This window comes from Apteryx mantelli, chromosome 1, assembly GCF_036417845.1.
Source record: "Apteryx mantelli isolate bAptMan1 chromosome 1, bAptMan1.hap1, whole genome shotgun sequence".
In the NCBI taxonomy this organism is placed as follows: domain Eukaryota; kingdom Metazoa; phylum Chordata; class Aves; order Apterygiformes; family Apterygidae; genus Apteryx; species Apteryx mantelli.
In genome coordinates, this window is record NC_089978.1 from 112,591,382 (window position 1) to 112,612,171 (window position 20,790).

At 36.2% G+C, this 20,790-nt stretch overlaps 1 protein-coding gene across 1 annotated transcript in view; it reads right to left on the minus strand.

The window, feature by feature from the left end:
- Positions 1–20,790, minus strand: part of LOC106489410 (multidrug resistance-associated protein 1-like) — a 37,582-nt gene that overhangs the window by 12,510 nt on the left and 4,282 nt on the right. The window contains exons 3-19 of the mRNA XM_067299780.1: positions 19,809–19,950; positions 18,377–18,534; positions 17,150–17,327; positions 15,264–15,518; positions 13,837–13,902; positions 13,077–13,214; positions 11,295–11,441; positions 10,396–10,480; positions 10,214–10,280; positions 8,510–8,636; positions 6,903–7,079; positions 6,234–6,401; positions 5,145–5,331; positions 3,274–3,343; positions 2,242–2,302; positions 896–1,115; positions 263–417 (exon numbers count right to left, since the gene is read on the minus strand). Of these exons, the coding sequence (XP_067155881.1) occupies positions 263–417; positions 896–1,115; positions 2,242–2,302; positions 3,274–3,343; positions 5,145–5,331; positions 6,234–6,401; positions 6,903–7,079; positions 8,510–8,636; positions 10,214–10,280; positions 10,396–10,480; positions 11,295–11,441; positions 13,077–13,214; positions 13,837–13,902; positions 15,264–15,518; positions 17,150–17,327; positions 18,377–18,534; positions 19,809–19,950 (2,401 nt within the window). The remainder of the gene's footprint in view (positions 1–262; positions 418–895; positions 1,116–2,241; positions 2,303–3,273; positions 3,344–5,144; positions 5,332–6,233; positions 6,402–6,902; positions 7,080–8,509; positions 8,637–10,213; positions 10,281–10,395; positions 10,481–11,294; positions 11,442–13,076; positions 13,215–13,836; positions 13,903–15,263; positions 15,519–17,149; positions 17,328–18,376; positions 18,535–19,808; positions 19,951–20,790) is intronic.

Consider the following 20,790-nt stretch of genomic DNA (forward strand, 5'->3'; position numbering starts at 1 on the left):
AATGACGTTTGAGGAATGGGTCCCTAATGATCATGGGGTCTAAGTAACTTCTACTAACAATGTGTTTTGATAATTTTTGTATGAAAATGGCTTGAGACGGTTCTATAACTTCTTATGCACTGAAGTAACTTTCTATTTCTCAACATTGCGTTCAGTTACTCTGATATTTTTAATTTTTCAGCAACACTAAATGGAATTAAATCTGCAGTCACTCAAGCTTCATTTTCTTAAAATTGAAAATATGCATCAGTTTTCCCTTTACCTTTGTGAATCTGCTGATGATCTGACCTACTGGATTAGTTTCAAAATGCTGAAGAGGAAGGTGCAATACACTGTCTAACATCTGATGATGCAATGCCTGAGAAGCAGAAAGCGATCCCCTGCTGAGCACATACGCACCACAGCAAACAAGAAAACCTTGTAAACAAATAAATAAAAAGACAGTATGAATGGCAAGGGAGGGAAAGGAGGAGGAGCTTGTTTCTGTCCCTGTCTTCCACCACAGTGACCAATCCAATAGTTCTGCTTCATACCTTTGTTTTACAAATGCCCATATTTGTATTTTGCTAGCACATCTTACTAATTCATAAGCACGTCTTTCCTGCAGTTAAGTCCCTCAAGCTAGCATGCTGCTATACACCAACACGAAATGTCCTCCCCCACTGAGATGCCAGGGAGGTTAGATGTGGATGTTCCAGGAAACAACATAAAATTAAATGGCATTTTCTTCTGCATTGCTGAGTATCTCTTCTGCTCCTTTCCCAGGTTAAACAACTATACTTTGTTGTATACAATTCTCTTCATGAAACAACCAGCATTATTTCTTTAGTAATAAACATTCAGGTAGATAAACTTTGCAAATGGAGAGAAATTAGTCATAAATACTCATCCTTACCTTGCATGAATCCCAAAAGGCTATAGATACCAAGTTTATAATTTCGCAACTGTTTCCATTCTGTGAAATCATTAACTTTTGCTGTTTCTGCAGTCCAGGTGCTAAGCCACAGATTTTGTCCAATAGCTAGTGCATTCTGACCTAAATAAGCAGCTATGGTTAGCCACACCCATCGCCAGTCAAAGGCTTGCAGATATTTCAAAACAACTGCCATTTTCATCTAAAATATGTAAAAAAGAACATGAACAGTTACTCTTAAAAATCATTACCATTGTTGAAGGCAAGTATAGATTATATGATGGGAATTGCATACATTACATTCTTCAGAAAAAATCTGAAGAATTTCTTAATGAAGTCTGATAACTTAGGTACACGGAATCACACTGTAAAGAGGTTTCCTCTCTCACCACTGCTCTCTGCTGTTCAATAACACCTATCATAGGCAAGCTTGTTTGTGATACTTTTCAGTACCAGACTTCAAAAATCTTCTATGTATTTAAACTATATAAAAAACAAGAGTGCAACACCTGAGCAGTTTGGTTGAAGCAAATATTATTCCATCCATTAATGGAGCTAGAAAATTTAGAACTGCTGCTCTGGGCTACTGGAGCCAAGGGAATTAGTGACAGCAGAAAAATTCTCATCTTTGGTGTAGTCCCAGACTAATGGGGAGAAACTCAGCTAGGCTACCTGAAAGGTAAGAAGTCATTACAGGGTCTGGAGGAAAATGCTGGTTGGCACAGACTCTTCTGTCTCCCTTCTGTAAATTCATTTTCTTCAAGTGTCTGTCTCTATCCTCTTGCTGGAAATTCATTCCTGTTTTCTCACTGCTCTTAATTCTAATTTGGCTATAGCATCCCATAAAGTTTTAGCCCTCCCCACATTCTGTTTTACCTGTTCTTTTGCCTCTTCCTAGCAACTAGCAGATTTTTTAATGGAGACAGCAGAAAGTGCATTTCTAATATAAAACAATACTGCGGCAGTATTACCATGCAAAATTTCTCTGTTCCAGTACACAGGTTTTAAAACTTCCTAAAGGTGAGGCAGACAAAATGTTTTTCTAATAGAGGTATAAGCTTTCTTAAGCTTGCTCTTTCTGAGATATGTGAATCAGACTGGACCTAGATTTGACAGAAGAATTCAGCCTGTAGCAGATTATCAAAATAGAAAATTTCACACTGAACACTTAAAACCTGGCAAAAATTTATAAAGATTGATTTAAAAATCTGTAATTAGATGTCAGGAAACCTTAACAAGAACCAGGCAGGTACGACTGCAAAATAACATTTTTTTCTTCTATGTATAAAAAAAGAAATGTCAAAGCCTTTTCTACTAGGGATACTTACACCACCTGTGGCAACTTTTTCTTTACTCTTTGTGTGTGTTCTCCATTGATCAACGGAAGGACTGCAAACAAGAATGCCAAATACACTTTTAGATCTTCTTGTGAATCATCATATAAAGAATATATCTGTTCATTCCTAAGCAAAAATGCATTCTATAAAACCTTGTCTATTTTTTCTAAGGAGATATAAACTATCTTCAGCTGTTCTATTTATGTTGCTAGAATAACTCTATTATCAAAAGACAATACTAGGTATGGCCTTTTCATCCCTCATACCATTATGTGTAGATAAAACTGAGCTTGCTCTGCACAGCGCGACTCTAGAGCTAGAAATGTGAGACTGCCCTTTTCTAAGGCATGTAAGTGCGGTGTGACTTAGGCCTCAGACCTAGTCTAGGCCCAGAAATAGGGCTTACTATATGACACACCCAATTCTACTACTTCTGGAGCAAAGTGATTAAGTTCAGGTATCTTCCACTGTCAGAGCTTGCTAGCAAGTCTCTACTACTTTAGGGAGCTTTGTACTATCTTCTACTCCCCACTGCAGATACACTGCTACAGTGATTTGCAAATTGATCTAGGAGTTCTTTCAACTATTTGAAAGATCGGAGGTTGTCTTATATGTAGAAAAAGATAAATCAATGCTACAGGGAAAAACAAAGAGCATAAACTACTTGTTAATACAGCAAGAAGTTAAACTGCTGCAAGGGAATTATGGTCCACATCAGTGACTTAAGTTGGTCTTCTGAAGTGAAACTCCCCTTCATTCCCATTTAATGTGCTTTGGTTCACACAGTGAAGCAGCCCATGAACTGGAGCCCTTGAACTCATGTAGGACATTAACTGGACTCCTTTGGTATAAAATTAAGCTAGAAGATGAGCTCCAAATGCACACACTGCATCCAACTGTTAATGTGCATTCAGTCTTAACCCATGTTTACAGAGTGGAGGATAATCATGAAGCCTTTGGTACAGGCACTTAGGGTCGCTCTAGCATTACCTCAATTAGGTAATGGCAAAATTTAATACTTACTCTTTATGTTTCAAAAGTTCTCTTTGTAGCAGACTCTTTCCTAGTTGACACTCTTCTTTTGAAGAACTCACTATAGCAGAAAAAATAGAAAAATATTTTCAGTCATTATACCACGTGTAGATAGGTACAGTACAGGAAGCTAGAAATAAAAAAGGCACAACATGATGAATGGGGATACTTTAATTTATGAATTCTGTAAGTCAGTCCCCTAGTCTTGGGACAGGTACTACACAAGATGGACAAAGTTATGACTAGATGCTAGAACTCTGACAGCAAGTAAATCTCTTTCATGAAGTGGAAGAAGTTAATAACTTTTAAAATACTTTGAAACAATATAGGTTGTTTGAACATACAAAAGGAGCGAGTCAGAATTAACATTTCTTAAAGATATTGCAAAAAGATTTGCAAAGGAAGTGGAATTCTACATTTTCTGCTACTGTAACTTCACTGAAGTAAAAATAATTGTGCTAGCAAAGCAGCCCAAAGTCTCTGGAATTCTGTTCTTGCTTAGGAAAAGTATTATGACTTCCTATGAATATTAAGATTACTGTATATCTCAAAACATTCTTGCATCATAGCTGGAAAACTGAGCAGACCACCTTGCTGTTCCTTATGTGTTAATATGAACAAAAAGGAATCAACACTCTTTTTTTCAGAAATAGGGTAGGATTGATGTCATTTAAGTCAACAAATCTGTAAAGACAAAGATATGTTTTCTACATATATTCACCATACTGAATGTACTGTTGTATACTTTTGTATCACAACACTCCCCATGCTGTTTCTCCTCATTTCCTTGGTCCCCCTTCCCTCTCTTTACTCCCCTTCAGGCATAACACATGCTTCCTTACAGGGCAACATCACACCTTCATCCCTTCAGAAAAGCCACCCAAGGCACTGCTGCATTTTGCAAATTTGCTGTTCTGTCTTTCCCCTCCTTCCCATCAATCCCCAGCAAAAATTTGAGAGTGCTGGCTCCAATATTGAGTTAATAAGCCCACTAGGTTGTGCTGTGTGCTACAGGCTCAAATTAGGATTGCTAAATCAACTGGAAACCAGCATTATAAACATTTGAAGAGTCACTTCTCTTTTATAAGACACTTATATATTATGTGGAGAGATTACTTCTCTCAAAGTATCCACAATTCATCTCCTCCTAAAGTAAATGGTGAAAAACGGTCAAATAAATTGCATTATAAATGTACTTATTTCTTTCCCACAACTCTATAAAGAGCACATATTTACTCATGTACAGGAATGAGGTGAGTCCTAACCAGCATGACTGGTGTATAGGTATGGTTTTTTTTAAGTACTATGTTTGTTTATGTTACTTGCTGGCTGGAAGTATCTCTTAAGTGTACACAAAGCTTCATTTCCTTTTTCTCCTACAAACAAACCATATTCTCCTACTCTTTATGCTGTGCTCCATGATTACAGTAGTCTAAACTGATGGAAATGGGGAGCATCCAATACAAAACAGGACACTGTTGCTGATACCTACTGCAAGATTAATTCAAAACAGCATTCAAGATGGCATTCAAAAGTCATTTATTGGATAATAAATGCTTGAGCAGAATCAGGTAACTTTAGCAGATGACCAAAATCGTGTGCAGAAGTTGAGAACAGCCACATAAGGCAGCCTGATCACACATCCTTTAGTAGAAAGGGAAACCATTTGATTTCAGGGCATTAATGCCTTGAATTTTATGTCAGTTTATAACCTGTAATTCTAAATCAAAACCTAGAGGGGAATGCTCTGTGTTTTCTAGGAATTATTCTATTCATGTCAAGGAAAGGGAGAAGGAATATTTTTTGAAAACTTGAATGAAAAGGAAAACTACTAAGAAAACATAGTAAATAAATTCTCTCACCCTTCACTAAGGTTGTCTCTTCACTTCTATTCTCTGTAGCGAAGACTTGAGTAAGCTCAGCAAAGTTAGCTCTCTTTGAAATCAGTTCCTGGTAAGTCCCCATTTGACTTATCCTGCCTTCTTCCATTACTATTATAAGATCAGTTTGAGGCAAGAGGGTTAGGTTATGTGTCACCAGTATACGAGTCTGAAACACAGAATGTTGTCCGTTTTTCCATATGAAAATAAAGCATGTATTAAAAACATTGCCTACATTTCTCCTTTAATTGTCAATCCTAATGTCAAATCATTTACTCTTATAGCTGCTTGATATTGCTTGTACTTACTTGTTCCTTAATGAGTATCTTTTGTCCAGAAATGGTTTAAATTAAGAGCTGTAGTATCTACCTCTTCTCATTGCAGTCTAATACACATCTAGTTTGATAGCCTCATCATTAATTCTGCTTAGGAGTCTACCATTACTGCTGTTATTTCTGCCAGATACTTATCATTCATGGAGCAAATAAATTAAGAAAAAGGAGAAGCATGAGAGGGCAAGTGAAGGACATTTACCTGTGAAATAATCTGTGTGTTTTCCAGGCATCAGCCAGCAGTAGTAACCTGCATTAATTCATAACACTGAAGAGAATTTTTTTTTTTTTACCAGATATCTTACCTTCCTACATTAACAGTTTTAACTGGGAAAATTTATTCCCTCTGATTCCCCTTTCCCTCAAGAACTTCTCTGTTCAACAAGAAACATTTCTTTGTATAAGCTATTTACTGCACTGAGGCACTGAGAGTGACCACAGATCACAGTACTCAACATCTGCTAGTAAAGGAGCAAAGACCAAATATTAGATAACTCTTTCAGTTTCCCAGGTCATCCCAGCTCTCAATCTTTTTTTGGTCTCTGTTATGTCTCCCTGATAGGCTTCAAAGTTGGCACAATCAGCAATGCCTCTTATTTAGTCTCTTTATTCAGAATACTTGTCATCTACATAATAGGCAAGAGGTAAACTTTTGCAGAATGACCGAGACTTTCATTGTGTCTTTTGTATCGTACAAAGCAGTCCACCCCAAAATTGAAAAGAAGTCTTCCTACTTTACCTTGCTTTTTAGGAGACCTGACGGCCCAATTAGCTTCTCAAAAAGATGTTTCCCCACATGTACATCTACAGCAGATAAGGGGTCATCCAGAAGATACAAATCAGCATTGCTGTATACAGCTCTAGCCAGACTCACTCTCTGCTTCTGCCCTCCACTTATATTGACACCCTAAGAAAAGAAAGTCAAAATACTCCACATTTAAATACGAAAGACAACCAGTGTGTCACGCTCAATCTCTTCATCAGTTTGTTCGGGTAATCAAAGTAAATTTTAGAACAGATATGAAAATAAAAAGGTAAAAAGTTGGATTTTCAAGTAATAAGAGCAAAGTTTGCCCTTTGATTAACTTCCCATTCCAAAATAAGCTAATGCAAGTTACTTCACAAATTTAAAAAGTAACTATTATTTACAGGTACAGTATAGAGAGAAACCCTGGAGAACAGGACAGGGCTGACTCAAAAAACTTCAGTAAAAGAAAGAGCCATTTAAAAATTAATAGGAGTTCCTGCTTGAACTTGTTAAGTTTAAAGACAGCTAAAGAGTTTGGCTAGGTGCACTTGGTTAAGCCCTGATTAGTCATCAGTGTCAGTTATCATATGGATCATATATAAAAATACAAAAGCATATAAATTAGCTTATTGCATCATTTATGACACTTCAAATTCTCACCCTTTCTCCAATCTCTGTTTGATCTCCATTCGGTAACTGTTCCAAATCTGGGAGTAAAGCACAAGACTTTAAAACCTGCTCGTAGTATGGCCTATTTAGATTTGAGCCAAAGAGAATATTTTCCTGTAAAATGGCGTTTTGAATCCAAGCCTGCTGAGAAACATAAGCTACTGACCCCTAAACAAAGAGAAGTGGAAACAAATTCTTACTTGGCAGTCTGCACATGAAAAAAAAATAGCATTTTAAAATGTTTGCTCTTCCAGCTTTATCTCAAGTAACTAGTCATTACTTCCAAAACTTGGACATTGCTATACCGTTAAAATTCTGACCATGCCAGGTGATACAGAACAATCTTTTGAACATTCCTGTATAACAGCTTCATGAGAGCATGTATTTTGAATAAAAGTGAGAGTTGGGACATACATTGAGTAAAGCCTTTTTCAGCAAAAGATCTTACTGACAGCAACAAGAGCATCCATTGTAAGGCAAGATTTATATGCAGTAAGGCAGCAAAATGGGCCCGTATTAGGTATATATCAAAGCACAGTTTGACTGTTTATATTTTTACTTAACTTGCTGTGAAATGCACCAGCCAGGAGAAATTAAGATTATAGGACAGAAATGATGACTGGAAATGCTCCTAGATCCTTCCTTTCTTACATTAAGCTATATACCCTTTGAAAGTCTATTAATTTTATTACAAATTAATAATACAGATACACGTGTTGGGCATAAGTCTTCCTTATTAGGTTCTACACATTCATCTTTTTCCCATTAATTCCTGTTCTCAGCTTTGGAACACTTCAACATCGTTCCCTTTTCCCCACCTCTATCAGTGACAGGATAGTGTACTAGATTTCCACAGGACTGAAGATTCTTGTTCTAAACTTATTTTCAAGGCTGAGTCACTTTTTAGTGTTGCCACATCCACTTGCAACTTCATTAACTGATATTATCATTATAAATTGATATTTATTGCCTCGATCACTGTAATTTGATTATTTTTACTGCAGTCTGTGATTAGAGGTTAGCTTTTGCATATCTATAACCTATAAAAGCTTCCTTAAATTCGTTTTTGTGATGGGCACTTTCATTGCCCTGTCTAACTATAGGAACAGCTAAGCTACAGCATTTCCTGCCACTGAGAGAGCCAATATTTTAACCCTAACTCTGACTAAAGCTCAACTTTTCCCCCTCTATTTATATATCCTGCATCTTCTCTACATGTAAGCCATTGCAAGAGAGAGAATCATTTTCTTACATGAGTTTACTGCTGCTCTAAGTGGGCCATGTTTGTACAGGTATTCAAAACCAGCAACCATTAAATGTTTAGGCTCAATATATGACTTAACCACTTAGGATTTTTGCACTGAATTATAATAGATTATAACAAAATGAGAATAACTGTGCAATCACTTAGCACCATTACCAAATGATACCGTGCTACTTGTTTTCTTTGAAGATTCAAGATTAAGAAGCTAAACACTGAAGCTTCCATTGCCAGAATGTTTCTTTTTACAATTATAAATAGCTGAGCAGCAAAAACTCACTTCCAAAAGCAGATTCTACTTAATTTTGTTACGGAGGAAAAAAAAAAACAACCTTACTCGTCTCTGAACTGTTCCTTCAAGCTTCTCCATTTCTCCAAGAATAGCAGAAAGAAAAGATGACTTTCCAGATCCAACCTGTCCCACAACAGCAACTAAAGAGCCTTCAGGAATGCTGACACTCAGACTGGAAACATTGAGGAAGACAAATTAGTTACCCTCTCTGTAAATACTGCATAATATATGGGCTGTGATCACTCTAAGAAAGAAATATTCTATTTTACCCTCACAACGATCAGGGATTAGCACTTCAGTTTTATGACTACGTACACTTTAGACACTTGCAATAATGACCTTAAGAATACATTTATTTGTCTGCAAGTTAAGAAGTTAGGCTTTCATTTGGTCACAACAGAATCAAATGGAAGACGGTTTAACCAATAAGTAGTAGTAGTATTCTCAGCCCTGTGGTTCATTTCCATCTTCCTCTGCTAATCAACTCCTAGAATTCTCATAATGTGTACCACTGTTATAGCATCTACTGTAGCCAGTGTGTGACCCCAATTAAGGAAAAAAATAGCTGTTTGAGTAAATAAGGCTGACTCCATCTTCCATAGACTTTGCTGTCAAAATTAGCTGTGGTTGGAATCTGAACCTGTTCAGGGTACAGTATGTACTTGTAAACTTGAGCATAGAAGCAGAGCCACCGGCTTTACCTGTGTTCCACGCTAACTGGATCTACACACATTCTGATTTGAAGTCCCTATGCTAAAATAAGCACAGTTCCTTCAGACTGCAGTTTGGAGCACAAATGAGGTAAAGAAAGAAGGCTGTATGTAGAGACTACACCAGACTTTAATGAAGTCTGTATACGGTGCTGAAGGTGGTTCATACTTGGATACTATACTACAGGCTATGGTGGCTGAGACTCGGACACCCAATGCCATGTTATGGGAAGCGATGGCCCCATCCTGAGAGGAATAGGGTAGACCATGTGGTGAGGGGTTTGGATTGTGTGGGCTGTAACCTCTTCAGCTGTCTTAGTGATACTTAACAGAGCTTATCAAATAGGTTCTTCATGCCACTCTGAAGCTTGGTCACTCCCTTTCATTTCCTTACTAACCCTCCAACATGTTCATCATGTAGCAGTACGGCTCAATTTACACCTAAGAAAATACCTCGTTAAGAAATGACAAAAAAAGGAAGGTTGTTTTTCAAGCATGAGACACCACCGTGAGATAAGCAATTTTTTGTTTGTTTGTTCTTTCTAAAGGATGCCACAATCTAAATAGAAGACTAATGTTAAGGCTACATAAACTCCATTAGTTTACTTGTAGGCAATTTAAAATGCTTTCAGTGGGCTCAGTTAGTACAGCAACAAAAGGGCATTTGGCCAGTTAACGTACCATAAGAAGCAATTCTGGAAAAATTGATATTACAGTTGTTAAATCTCCCTTGTGCAAACTGGGGGGGGGGGGGAGGGAGGGAAGGGGGGAGGTAAGAAGGAATGAAAAAGAGTATTGGCTTTCCTTGGCACTTCTACAGTGCTATGTGGGGGAATATATGCTTTTTTTCTGGTTACTCTTGGAGCAGAGAGATTAGGTCAGATTTGACTTTCCAGAGCAAGCTGATCACATGGGCTACTCTGGAAACAGTACCATATGTTCTTTTTGATATGTACCATCATGAACTACTCCAAGCACAATCTCCATAGTCTTCACATTCTGTAAAGGAGCTCATAAAAATAACTAAGAAATATCTTACTTTTTTAAGACTGGTAGGCCACTTTTATCCCAGCGGAAAGAAGCCCCAATAAATCCAACAGCATGATCTGTTGCAGTAAAGAGAAAAGAGCAACAACTTGCAAATGTATCCCCTCAGTTGAGGTTCTTAATCATCATCTATATAAAATAATAAGCAATGAAAAATAAACAACTACGGCTTACTTCCGCTGTAGTTTGTGCTGACATCTTCAGGATTAAGATCCTCAGCATACAGAAAATCCTCTAAACGGCTCAGAGAAACTTTGGTCTGCAAGATGAACAAATCTATACAATCCTAGCAACATGTTTATACTATTTGAATTTTTAAATAATATTTTAAAAATTCTAAACAATATGGAAAAAACAGATTCCTTGTCTTATCTAAAGACAGACAACAAAGGTGTTCAGGTTATGTAAAAATTATTTTGTTAGATTAAATACTACATAATCAAAAGGCCTAAACAATTTTTTTTTTCTGAGGATCTATTGCTTGGTAGTTATAAAATAACAGAGCATGCGTGACATATCCAACATTAGAACATATAGCAAATCTTTGAATGGCTGGTTCTTCTTAATGACTTAATGAGACTGTTTTCAAAAAACCAATGGTAAAAACACTTTGGGTTCTTTTTTTTTTTTTTAAGAAACTGTGCATGCTAACTATCTCTTAATAAATGAAGCTGAAAGACTGTGCTGTTCATATCACAGCACTGTGCTGTTCTGTGATATGAAATGCAATGAATTAACTTACGCTTGTGCTAAGTTTTAAGCTATTAGAACTAAATCTTATGAAAAATTTTTGACCTTGCAGCATGTAGACCATAAATGAAATCAGATCAGGCTCCCAGTCAAGGCCAGGCATGCTACGCCATTATCATCCCATTTAAAAGGTCATGGGACACCTTTTAAACAGCCTTCATGTTTCATGTTGCATAAAGATACTGTGCAGTTTCATCTCAATAAAGTATAACTTAAAATAATTGACTTAATCATTCCTAGAAATAGATGAAACACATGACACAGAAGATCAAGACCAGGGTAAATATGAGCCTTTCATAGCACCCTATTCATAATCTGTTTACCTGAGCTACAGCAGAGATGACAGACGGTAAATCAAACAATGGCAGTCGCAGAATGTTAAATAAAGAAATAGATGTAAAAACTTTACTTGCTGTTAAAACATTCTCTTCATCCACATGAAAGAAGACTCCAAATGTAGCCAGTGAGACCTTTTAAATCCAAAAATAGAAAAGATGTATCTGGAAGCAAAACCACATTATAACTAAAATTTATACATAGCTATTATTTTTCTTTGCAATTGAGAGGTGTGAAATCGTATTTCTGTTCACTTATGAACAGGAACTCTTTTGCATCTGCTGCACATGAAGTTTACTGCATGACTCCATTATAGAGTGCAATAACACTTTAATTTTATTAAGCAAAATACATGGCCATGGTATTTGACCCAGCTGAATACACATGAAATCACATAAATAGCTTTCCCATCTAAGGAACAGATTTTTTCGTTTTGAAAACATTGAAACAGGATGTTTCAGCAAATTCAGATTTTTTTTTTCGTTTTGCTACACATTGCTGTGACATTGGTCATAAAGTAAAACTATTTACTACAGATTGTCTTATTTTTGACCGCCTGGAGTTTTCTCCAAAAATGTCTGCAAATCACTATCTTCAACCTCTGACTAGCAAAATAAATTAAGGTAGTATTTCTTTTCTTTTTTACTGTTCCAAAGTTGCCTGATGTATTGATGACCAAATTCTTCTTGTTGTGAATTAAACCTATAATATACCAACAAAGATGTTGGCACTTTCTGTTTCACTTGAATGCTCTGCAGTCATGTTCAGTAACCCAGATGTTTCATAAAAGGCAGCGTTGCCTTAAAGGCTTTGCTTTGTTAAGGATGACTGAGAGTGCACCATTGGCCTTGTGGGTGTACACAGTGGCTGCTCTGAGCTTGGTGAGGCTAAGCTCCCTAGGCTTCCTTTCTGTACCCATCAGAGCGAGCTGGGCTCCTGCACAACAGATACTCAAGCCTTCAGAATCACCCAAAAAAGACTAAAGTTAAGTTCCTGTCCTATGGCGTCTCTGTTGAGTTTAGGAGCTGATTATCTCACTGCACTCAGCTTGATCTTTGTGAATTCCTCTCACTCACTGGCTCAGACTGAAGAAGCATGACCCCCATCCTCCCTCTCACTGGTCCTAAGGAATATTCCTCTTCACCTCTTACATACTGCAAGTTAAGCACTAACAAGGTGCCAGTTTGTGTGACTGAAGTTAATGGTGGTCATTTATCCCAAATGAAGGTTCCAATTTGATCCATTTACTTTCTGATGGAGTTTAATAGAGGGATTTAAAGGGAAGTTCCAAATGCCTTCCTGATACAATTCCACTGAAACAGGTTTGGATGAATTTGGTTCATACTTTTTGTTACTCTTTTTTCTTATATTTAGAGCTTTACTGCATAGGAAGGGGATGCGAAAAAATACAGATTGAAGGGACGTTCCCTTAAAACTTCAAAAAGGAGAAGTATAAAGAAGGCATTTGATTGTCCATGCAATAGGAAAAGTCTGATTAAAATACTGAAATGACATTCAGGAGATCTGGATTTAATTCACGACTTTGTAGCAGAGATCGCTAACAGTTTGATCAATCTATAATCTCTCTGTCTCCTTCCTCTCCAGTCATATAAGTACTATTAGAACCTGTGAATTCAGATATATTGTGTCGATAAACTTAATGTCTTTGAGACATTGTGAGGTAACATTTGTAAGGCATTCAGCTACTAAAGCAATAGGTAACCTATGAGAAACAGTCCTGCATGAATGAGTGCTATTATAAAACAGACCATAAAAGGAATACACGTCAATGTTAGCATGGAGTAAGTCGCCAGATACCCAGATGACTTCAAAACATCTACTTCACGTTCTCTAATGCTCATGACCTTCTTTTGATATGAAGGCTCCCATGCATAAAGTTTGAGAATCTAGAGAAATCAAACAAAAAAGATACTTCAATAAAACAAAGAAGCAGTGATCATGCTTCAGAAAATAAATTTATGCACCAAATATCATTGACAAATATTCAGCAATCCCACACTGTAAAAATCTGAACATTTTACAAATGAAATCAAGACTTGAGATACCTTCCATAAGAACAATCTAGTTTTGAGTTATGTTCTAGTCCTCTTCTATGCATTTCAACATGTCCCTTACATATCATAAATGATGAGTGGGGGTATTTCAAATAGAAGCTTAAGTAACAAATAAAACTAGTCAATTTTAACATATTTTCCTTCTGCACTAAAATTTCATTCTGTTAAGGGTTTTCAGTCATCTATTAACACATTTGATATTCTCATTAAAAAAAGGTGGTAGTAAAACTACCATATTATGGGTAATAAGTTTTTCAAATCAAATTAAACCAGTAATTTTTTTCTTAAAAAACACTTTAAAGTATATTATATTAAAACATTTTCTCTTTAATTTTTTTCTCAATTTCAGCTGCAAGACTACTCATGAAACCTTAGTTTGATAAATAATATACTTTCTACCTTCACAAGCTAACAAAGAAACCAAAAAAAAAAAAATCATTAGTTGCGGCATTACCTTAATTCCATGTAACATTTCACTTAGAAGCTTGACTCGTTGATCTGAATACCTCATTTGGCTTTTCTGGTTAAAAGATAGTAATGCTTCCATTTTTCAGTGAGCAAAAGGAGAGTGAAATAGGCAGTATACTTCAGGCAATAAATATCTTTTATGTTATTTGGTCTTGCTGAAAACAACACTGCCACTGCAGTTACATCATTTTCAGATAAGCATGTATTCATACAATTCATTATATAGGATAAAGAATTATTAAATAAACTATAATAACAATTTTCTGCTAAAATATCTTAAAGGAGTGCATGCCAACTCTTTGTCCTTTCTTTGCTTCTTTCTCTATTATTTTCTTCACATTGAATTAAAATCTTACATATTGGAAGCCTGTTATATGGAACACCATATGTGCATAAAACTATATACATATATATGCACATATACAGGAGTTCGGAAGAAAGTTCCCTCTGTCACTGATAATACATTGTTACTGAAAGAACCAGTTTAAAAAAAAAAAACACACACACAAATTCTTTGCACTCCTATGCTATATTCAGGCTCTTCTGCATCTCAATTCCAAAATAGTAATAAACAGCCTCTTTAAACTTTTGAATCTTATTCAAATACTACAACAAGTTTCAAAATTTAGACAAATTTTATTGTCCTTTCTAACTCTTCTCCATCTCTCATGTCACAGCAGGGATCTAACTGTGTATATTCTTTCTGCACATGCAAAAGAGGTGAGGGCTTTTGTTGCCATTTATTTGAACCATCACAGCTTTACAAAAGAAGTGCTGGAGATCCAGAGTCTTCACTGCATGTGGTGGTATCAAAGGCAGAATAAGACAAAGATAAATAATAGCCTCAGTAGCAATTCAAAAGTTAGGGTTGTAATATTTTTCTTAGTGGAGATCACAGAAATTGTCAATCATGGAAGTGGACACTACAGTGCCAAGAGAACTGTTGCACGAGAGAAGCAGAAAAGACAGAGCACATGTAGCACCTCTGTAGGAATTCCCTAAACTCCAGAGAATGTGCTAACCTTGAGTAAGCTGCTTAGCCTCGATAATAGAGGTGAAAGAGGGCTATAATCCTCCAAAATCCTGTATTTAATGGAATTACTCATGTAATATGTAAAAATGTAATTGTTTCCTAGATCAAGTCATACAATTTTACTAATACAAAGATATTCTTTTAGTATAATGAAAATTTAGGTATCCAATCTCAATACTAGTTTAGCTATCAAACATAAGCATTTTTTTCTGCAGTTATGCTTCCCTCCTCAGTGAAAAACAGCCTTGGCTTAGGGTTGTTTATTGTTTTTAATTTAGATGTACCAATACTATTCTTATACATGCAAAATTAAAAAAAAAACAACTTCCTGTATCATGACAACTTAACCTCCCCTTACTATGCCTATTTACGTGTCTCACCTTCAGACTTTTTACTTTGGCTGCAATGAGTGCGTTTATAGGTATGACCAAAAGAAGTACTGCAACACCTGCTAGGACGGAGGGGCCAAGTTCTTGCCAGAGAAAGATGATAGCCATGAGGATCTGAAAAGGTGCTGACCACAGGAGGTTGAGGTTTACAGTTAGCTCCATGAGCTGCTGAGTATCTGCTGACATCAGGTTAACAATTTCCCCAGTTGTATAGTTTTGACGTGAGGAATTTGCTAAAGTTAAGGCCTGCAACCAGAAATTACACAGAGTAGAAGTCACAGAAAGCAACAGTTTTCATGGGTTTCTGGAACTGCTGTCTTTAGGCACCCAGGAGGAACTAAAAAAAGGACAACAAACAGTAGAGCAAAGCTGAACTCACTGAAACAGACTTGCAGCTCTTTACATCAAATAAATAGGCCACTGTGGTGCAAACAGAGCCTAGAAAGCTTCAGCTCTGGGCTAGCTTAGAACCTCCCAGTGCAGGAACTGGGAACGGCAGGCTTCCCAGCAAGCACAGGTTGAGTCACAGTGCAGCAGGCAGGCACCACAAGTCCCAGGTGTATGGGGACAGACACAGACAGACATACACACACATACATATACACTCTTTATCTCTTTCTCTCCCCTCCCAGTTGGTGCCTGGCATTTTTCCACTGTGCCATCTGCAACTCCTTCAACTACCAGGGCTGTGCTGAAGCACCACACTTCATCATTCCACATGGCAAACACAACCTGATCTGCCAGTCATTAACTGACTATTCAGAGTGAAGAAGAAACTATACTTCTGCCCCGTAGCTGTGGAAACTTGCTACCAGACCTGCCCACCCCAACAGGAGCCTCGTACTGCTCCCCTGTTCCCTCCCTCCCCAACACACTTTGGTATGGGACATGAAAGAAGAATTCCTCTTTCTCTTGCATCATAACTGACAAGTGAAATCTTGTGTACTGCTTCAGAAAACACCCAAGAAATCTGTGCCATAAGATTTGTTTGAATCTCTTGAGAAAACAGATTGTCTTTTAAATTAATTGAGAAGACACAGTCATTTATTTTGGACTTGAATTATTTCTTGTCTTCCTTAACTGATGCTTACCAGGTAAATACTGCAGTAACATATCAGCTTGCCTCATTCATAACAAAGTAAACTGAGGGTGCAGCACACAGAAACTAGCTTCATCTCATATACTATAAATTAACATTATAGTAAATGTTTTAATGTTTTGCAGGTCAGACACAACTGCTTTTACTACTGCGCTATTAGCACCAACATCCCTTGCAAAAGCGGCACAGGGCCCCCAAGATATTTCATTAAAGGTGGGATAAGTTATATGTACAGTTCCACAGCAGTTCACCATCTTTAAAAAAAAAGTGAGAAAAAATGTCTAACTTACTGAATATCCAAATCAACTGAAAATCAGTTTCACTAAAATAGGGGAGAAAACTTTCATTCTCCACAGGTGACAATTTGGCCAACCTCACCTTCTTCTATTCACTACCACTGTATAGTAAAACAGTGATCACCTGCATGCTTACTTGTATCCAGACATCCAGCCTATAAAGTTTTCCCAGCTCATTCAGTAAATTTGGGGAAATTAGCCCTAATCACAACAGGAAGATTCCAGTTTCTTCACGTATCTCTAATATTATCTCTGTACAGGTGGCTGATCGAGTATCTGATTGCAGGATTAGAGTAGAAACACTGCTGAAATTCGAAATTATTATAAATAAATAATCATCAAAATATAAAGTCAATCTGTTAGCCTGCCATCAGCAGTCTATAACATCCTGGGTTTTGAACATGCTGATAAATATAGTATTTTTTTAAATTGAGGGTTTATTTTGTTGGTTGTTTTGAAGGGCAAGTAGAATATATAATTACCTTTTTGTATATCAGGCCTACAACTGCAGTCTTGATTTTGACTGCAGTAAGCATGTTGTTACGCTGGTACAACTGATGGAGGAGAGTTTGAGAGAGAACTACAAAAAAAAGGGCAATAGCATAGCCATATCCACTCCCATGTGAACCAGGGTGATTTTCACTCAACATTATCAGTGCTCTGAAAAATGAAGCAAAGTAAATTTTAAAATCTATGCATCAAATCAACATCTGACAACAGAAAGTTTAATAAATGGATATATTGGCAACTTATTTAATTAATCTGTTTTGTTCCCAGATATGCTAGAAGGCCATGAAGAAATACTATGTTAAAAAAGGCAGCATTTATCTGTTTTACACTTTGTCAGCTTAGAAACAATTCTCAAATACTACTCTAGAGATGAATTTACTATTGCTGACTTCACTGACAATGCACTACAAATACAGAATGGCAAAAAAGAAAAAAATCACATTTTAATAAGATATTTCTGGTTACAAATGCCACATCTACCAACTATGGGGGGGGGAGAGGGAAGGAGGGAAGAATCTGGAGGAAAATTAATTCTTATTTTTGTGCTAGTAATAGGTTTTCTTAAATAACCAAAAACTGTGAGGTCTTCAAAAAGATTTTATTGTTAACAGTTTTGTTCAATAACCAAGCATACTATAGGATTACTCTGATACAGGGTATAGTATGGTGGTTAACAGTAATTCTGTTCATTAGCTATTGTAAACACATTAGTGTTTGACAAATGCTTAACACCTCCTTGGTTACCACGATTTATAAAAATCAACCCCATTCCACTTATGGTACCAACAACATTATAACAACAGAGTCATTGCAGCTTTCCATTAAATGATGAAGCTGTAGATATTATTGTATATTTAAGGGCTTTGTTGAAAAATAGAGATGGAAAGAATTGACAAAAAAGGAGGGAAGTCAAACATCTTTGCATTGAATTTGTTTTTGTATTTGATTTTATATTTAAGTACATTACATACTTAAGTATAATATTTTGGAGTAGAACTTCTATTGCTTTTGCCTCAGTCCTTTGGCTAAGAAACTCCTGATTCTTTGAGCTTTCCTTCATTAGATCACATAGAGATAATCACTGAAAAACCACCTTAGCAAACTAAGTTGTTGTTTAGTTTGGTTTTGATACTGGCAATCCTTTAGCTTTATTATTCTGTTACTCTTTGAACATAAAGTGAAGTACATTAAAAACTTACTTCATTATCTGTGGACCCATGAAAGCCAGAATATCAGCTGCAACTTTCAGAAAGGCAACTTTAATCAACAAAAATTTAAATGTTTGCCACAGTGGGAAAACCAAAGATGGTTTACAGAAACTTGTTTTCTTAAATAGCATTCTTTTGATGTAGGAAGCCTGTGAAATTACAAAAATATGTACAGAATTAAGGGAAGAAATGATGTTCTCTCTCCTCCCCCAATATAAAATTTATATTAGTGTCCATCTAAAGCCATCACTGCACTTATGATCCAAAGAAGTGAATTTCCTACATTGAAAACGGAAGAAAAGCTTTTATGTAACAAATTAAGTGTAGTTTTATTTGGTCCGGCTAGCAGTCTTTTAGGAAAGGGTAAATATGGTTTCTCAGGTTGTCTCAACCACCCACAATTATCATTAGAAATTACTTTAATCCTCAAATGATTATCACAGGTCAAAAACTTGGATGGGTACAACAGAGGAAATCTTCAAGGTAGACTGAGATGCATTATCATTTATAGCAGGCTTACAACAACTTCTACATTTAAGGCGGAATACCCTTTCTTTTTTTTCAGAATATTTTCAGTTGTTGAGTAATTTATTCTTTTTCAATTTGAATTTAGCTTATAAACAATTGCAAATATTCTTGCAAGGGCTCAAAAAAGAGTAATGCAGCTGTTCTTAGCTATTACAATAATGAAGGACAGGTTATTTTCTACAGATTAGTTAGGTTGTAACAACGGTACTTGAACTAAAAATTACCCTAACTGAAAAATATTTCTGAATGCTTTTGGTAGGTAGTGTGCTGATGAGTATACGATCAGTAGAAGAAAGGACAAATCTATAAATACAAAAAAGAAGTACTGAAGAAATGCCGTAAAGCCAAACTCTGCAGGAGCCCTCTTCTTGGTCATTTAAAACAAAAGCTACACTCTTCCTGGATTTACAGATAAGGTCCTCTCTCCTGTGAACTTCCTAACATTATGGAGCTCACAGTGCACTTTAACAACAACAAAGTAATAAATAATTGTAACTGAAAATGTCAAGGATTTATATGGAAATCAGACAGGCAAACTCAGGCAAAAAACCCAAAATCTCTCATTACAGTTTTTGGTTGAATCTTGCTCTCCCGATAAAGTCTTAAACTTCCTAACTCTTCTAATATACTTTGTGTTAATATACAACTGCTTGTGGTAAGACCCAGGTGCTCCCAAAACAATGTTTAATTTAAACAATTAAGAAATAATTTAATATAACTTAAACAATTCAGAAAAATCCTATAGCCCCAATAGAATGATTACAATATTGATTGGCCTTTATAATCTACAAAATGTGGGCTGTTCAGCAAACAACAGGGTTTTAGAAATCTCCTCCAGAATCTAGATTCCTTAAATTTAGGAAAGAATTTTGCCTACTGTCAGAATTATCACTACCTTTAATCCAGTGGTTGATTTTTGCATTTCCTTCCTCCATTGCTTTTCAAAGTTAGGACACACACTGTATGGCGAATCACCTTCATTCAGTTCAAACAGGTCATCCCTCTCCAATGGCTTCTTATAGCCTATAGATATTAGTCTGAAAGAAAGCAATGAATTTAGACAGCATAAAATACAGCACACAAAAGCAGAAATTCTAACTCAAAAAGTTAACAATATCATGTCTGGTATACAAATAAACTCCACATTCAACATAATCAACGCAACTCTTTAAGAGGCTGCAGACTAAACAGTGGCACCTAGTTATCGTCAGCTTAAATATAATGAAATTCACTGGAAGTAAGAAAACCCCAAATAGCAAATTCTGAGGAAACTCAAGAGTCTGCACCTCAGAGTCTGTCCACATTTCTTATCCTGTATTTCTTTGTAGGAAAATATTGTATTTCTTTAGAGATAAAATAAATTCTTTCAAAACAAATCTATTTAGCATAATTACTCAGTTACTATTATGACCTGAAAAGAAATATTTTTTTCATCACAGGACTGCATTATGTTGTGACTCATCTTAAACCAAGGTAACAACCTTAAACCACTGGGTTTTGCCACCAATACAATGGAAATTTTCTTACAGTAGATCCTCATTTCTTAAAATGTTATGTTGTTATTCATTTAAGTTAAAAAAAAAAAAAAGGCAAATCAATATTAAAATGGTCAAACATGGCTGATAAATACACTGATCCCACAGGAACTCCATTTCAAAAAATAATAGAAGATCTATTTTTTTGAAGAGCCTGACAAATTTTAACTCAAAGCAAACCATGCTGTACCATTTCTGAGACAAGGAAAATGCAAGAAGTCTAACATTGCCAAAGTGCTTCAACTTAAAGGAAGTCTCAAACATCTAAGAATCAAAGTCAGGACACACTCGAGTGTCAATGAAAGTGTCTATCAGAGTGATTTTCCTCGCCAGAGGGCTGCT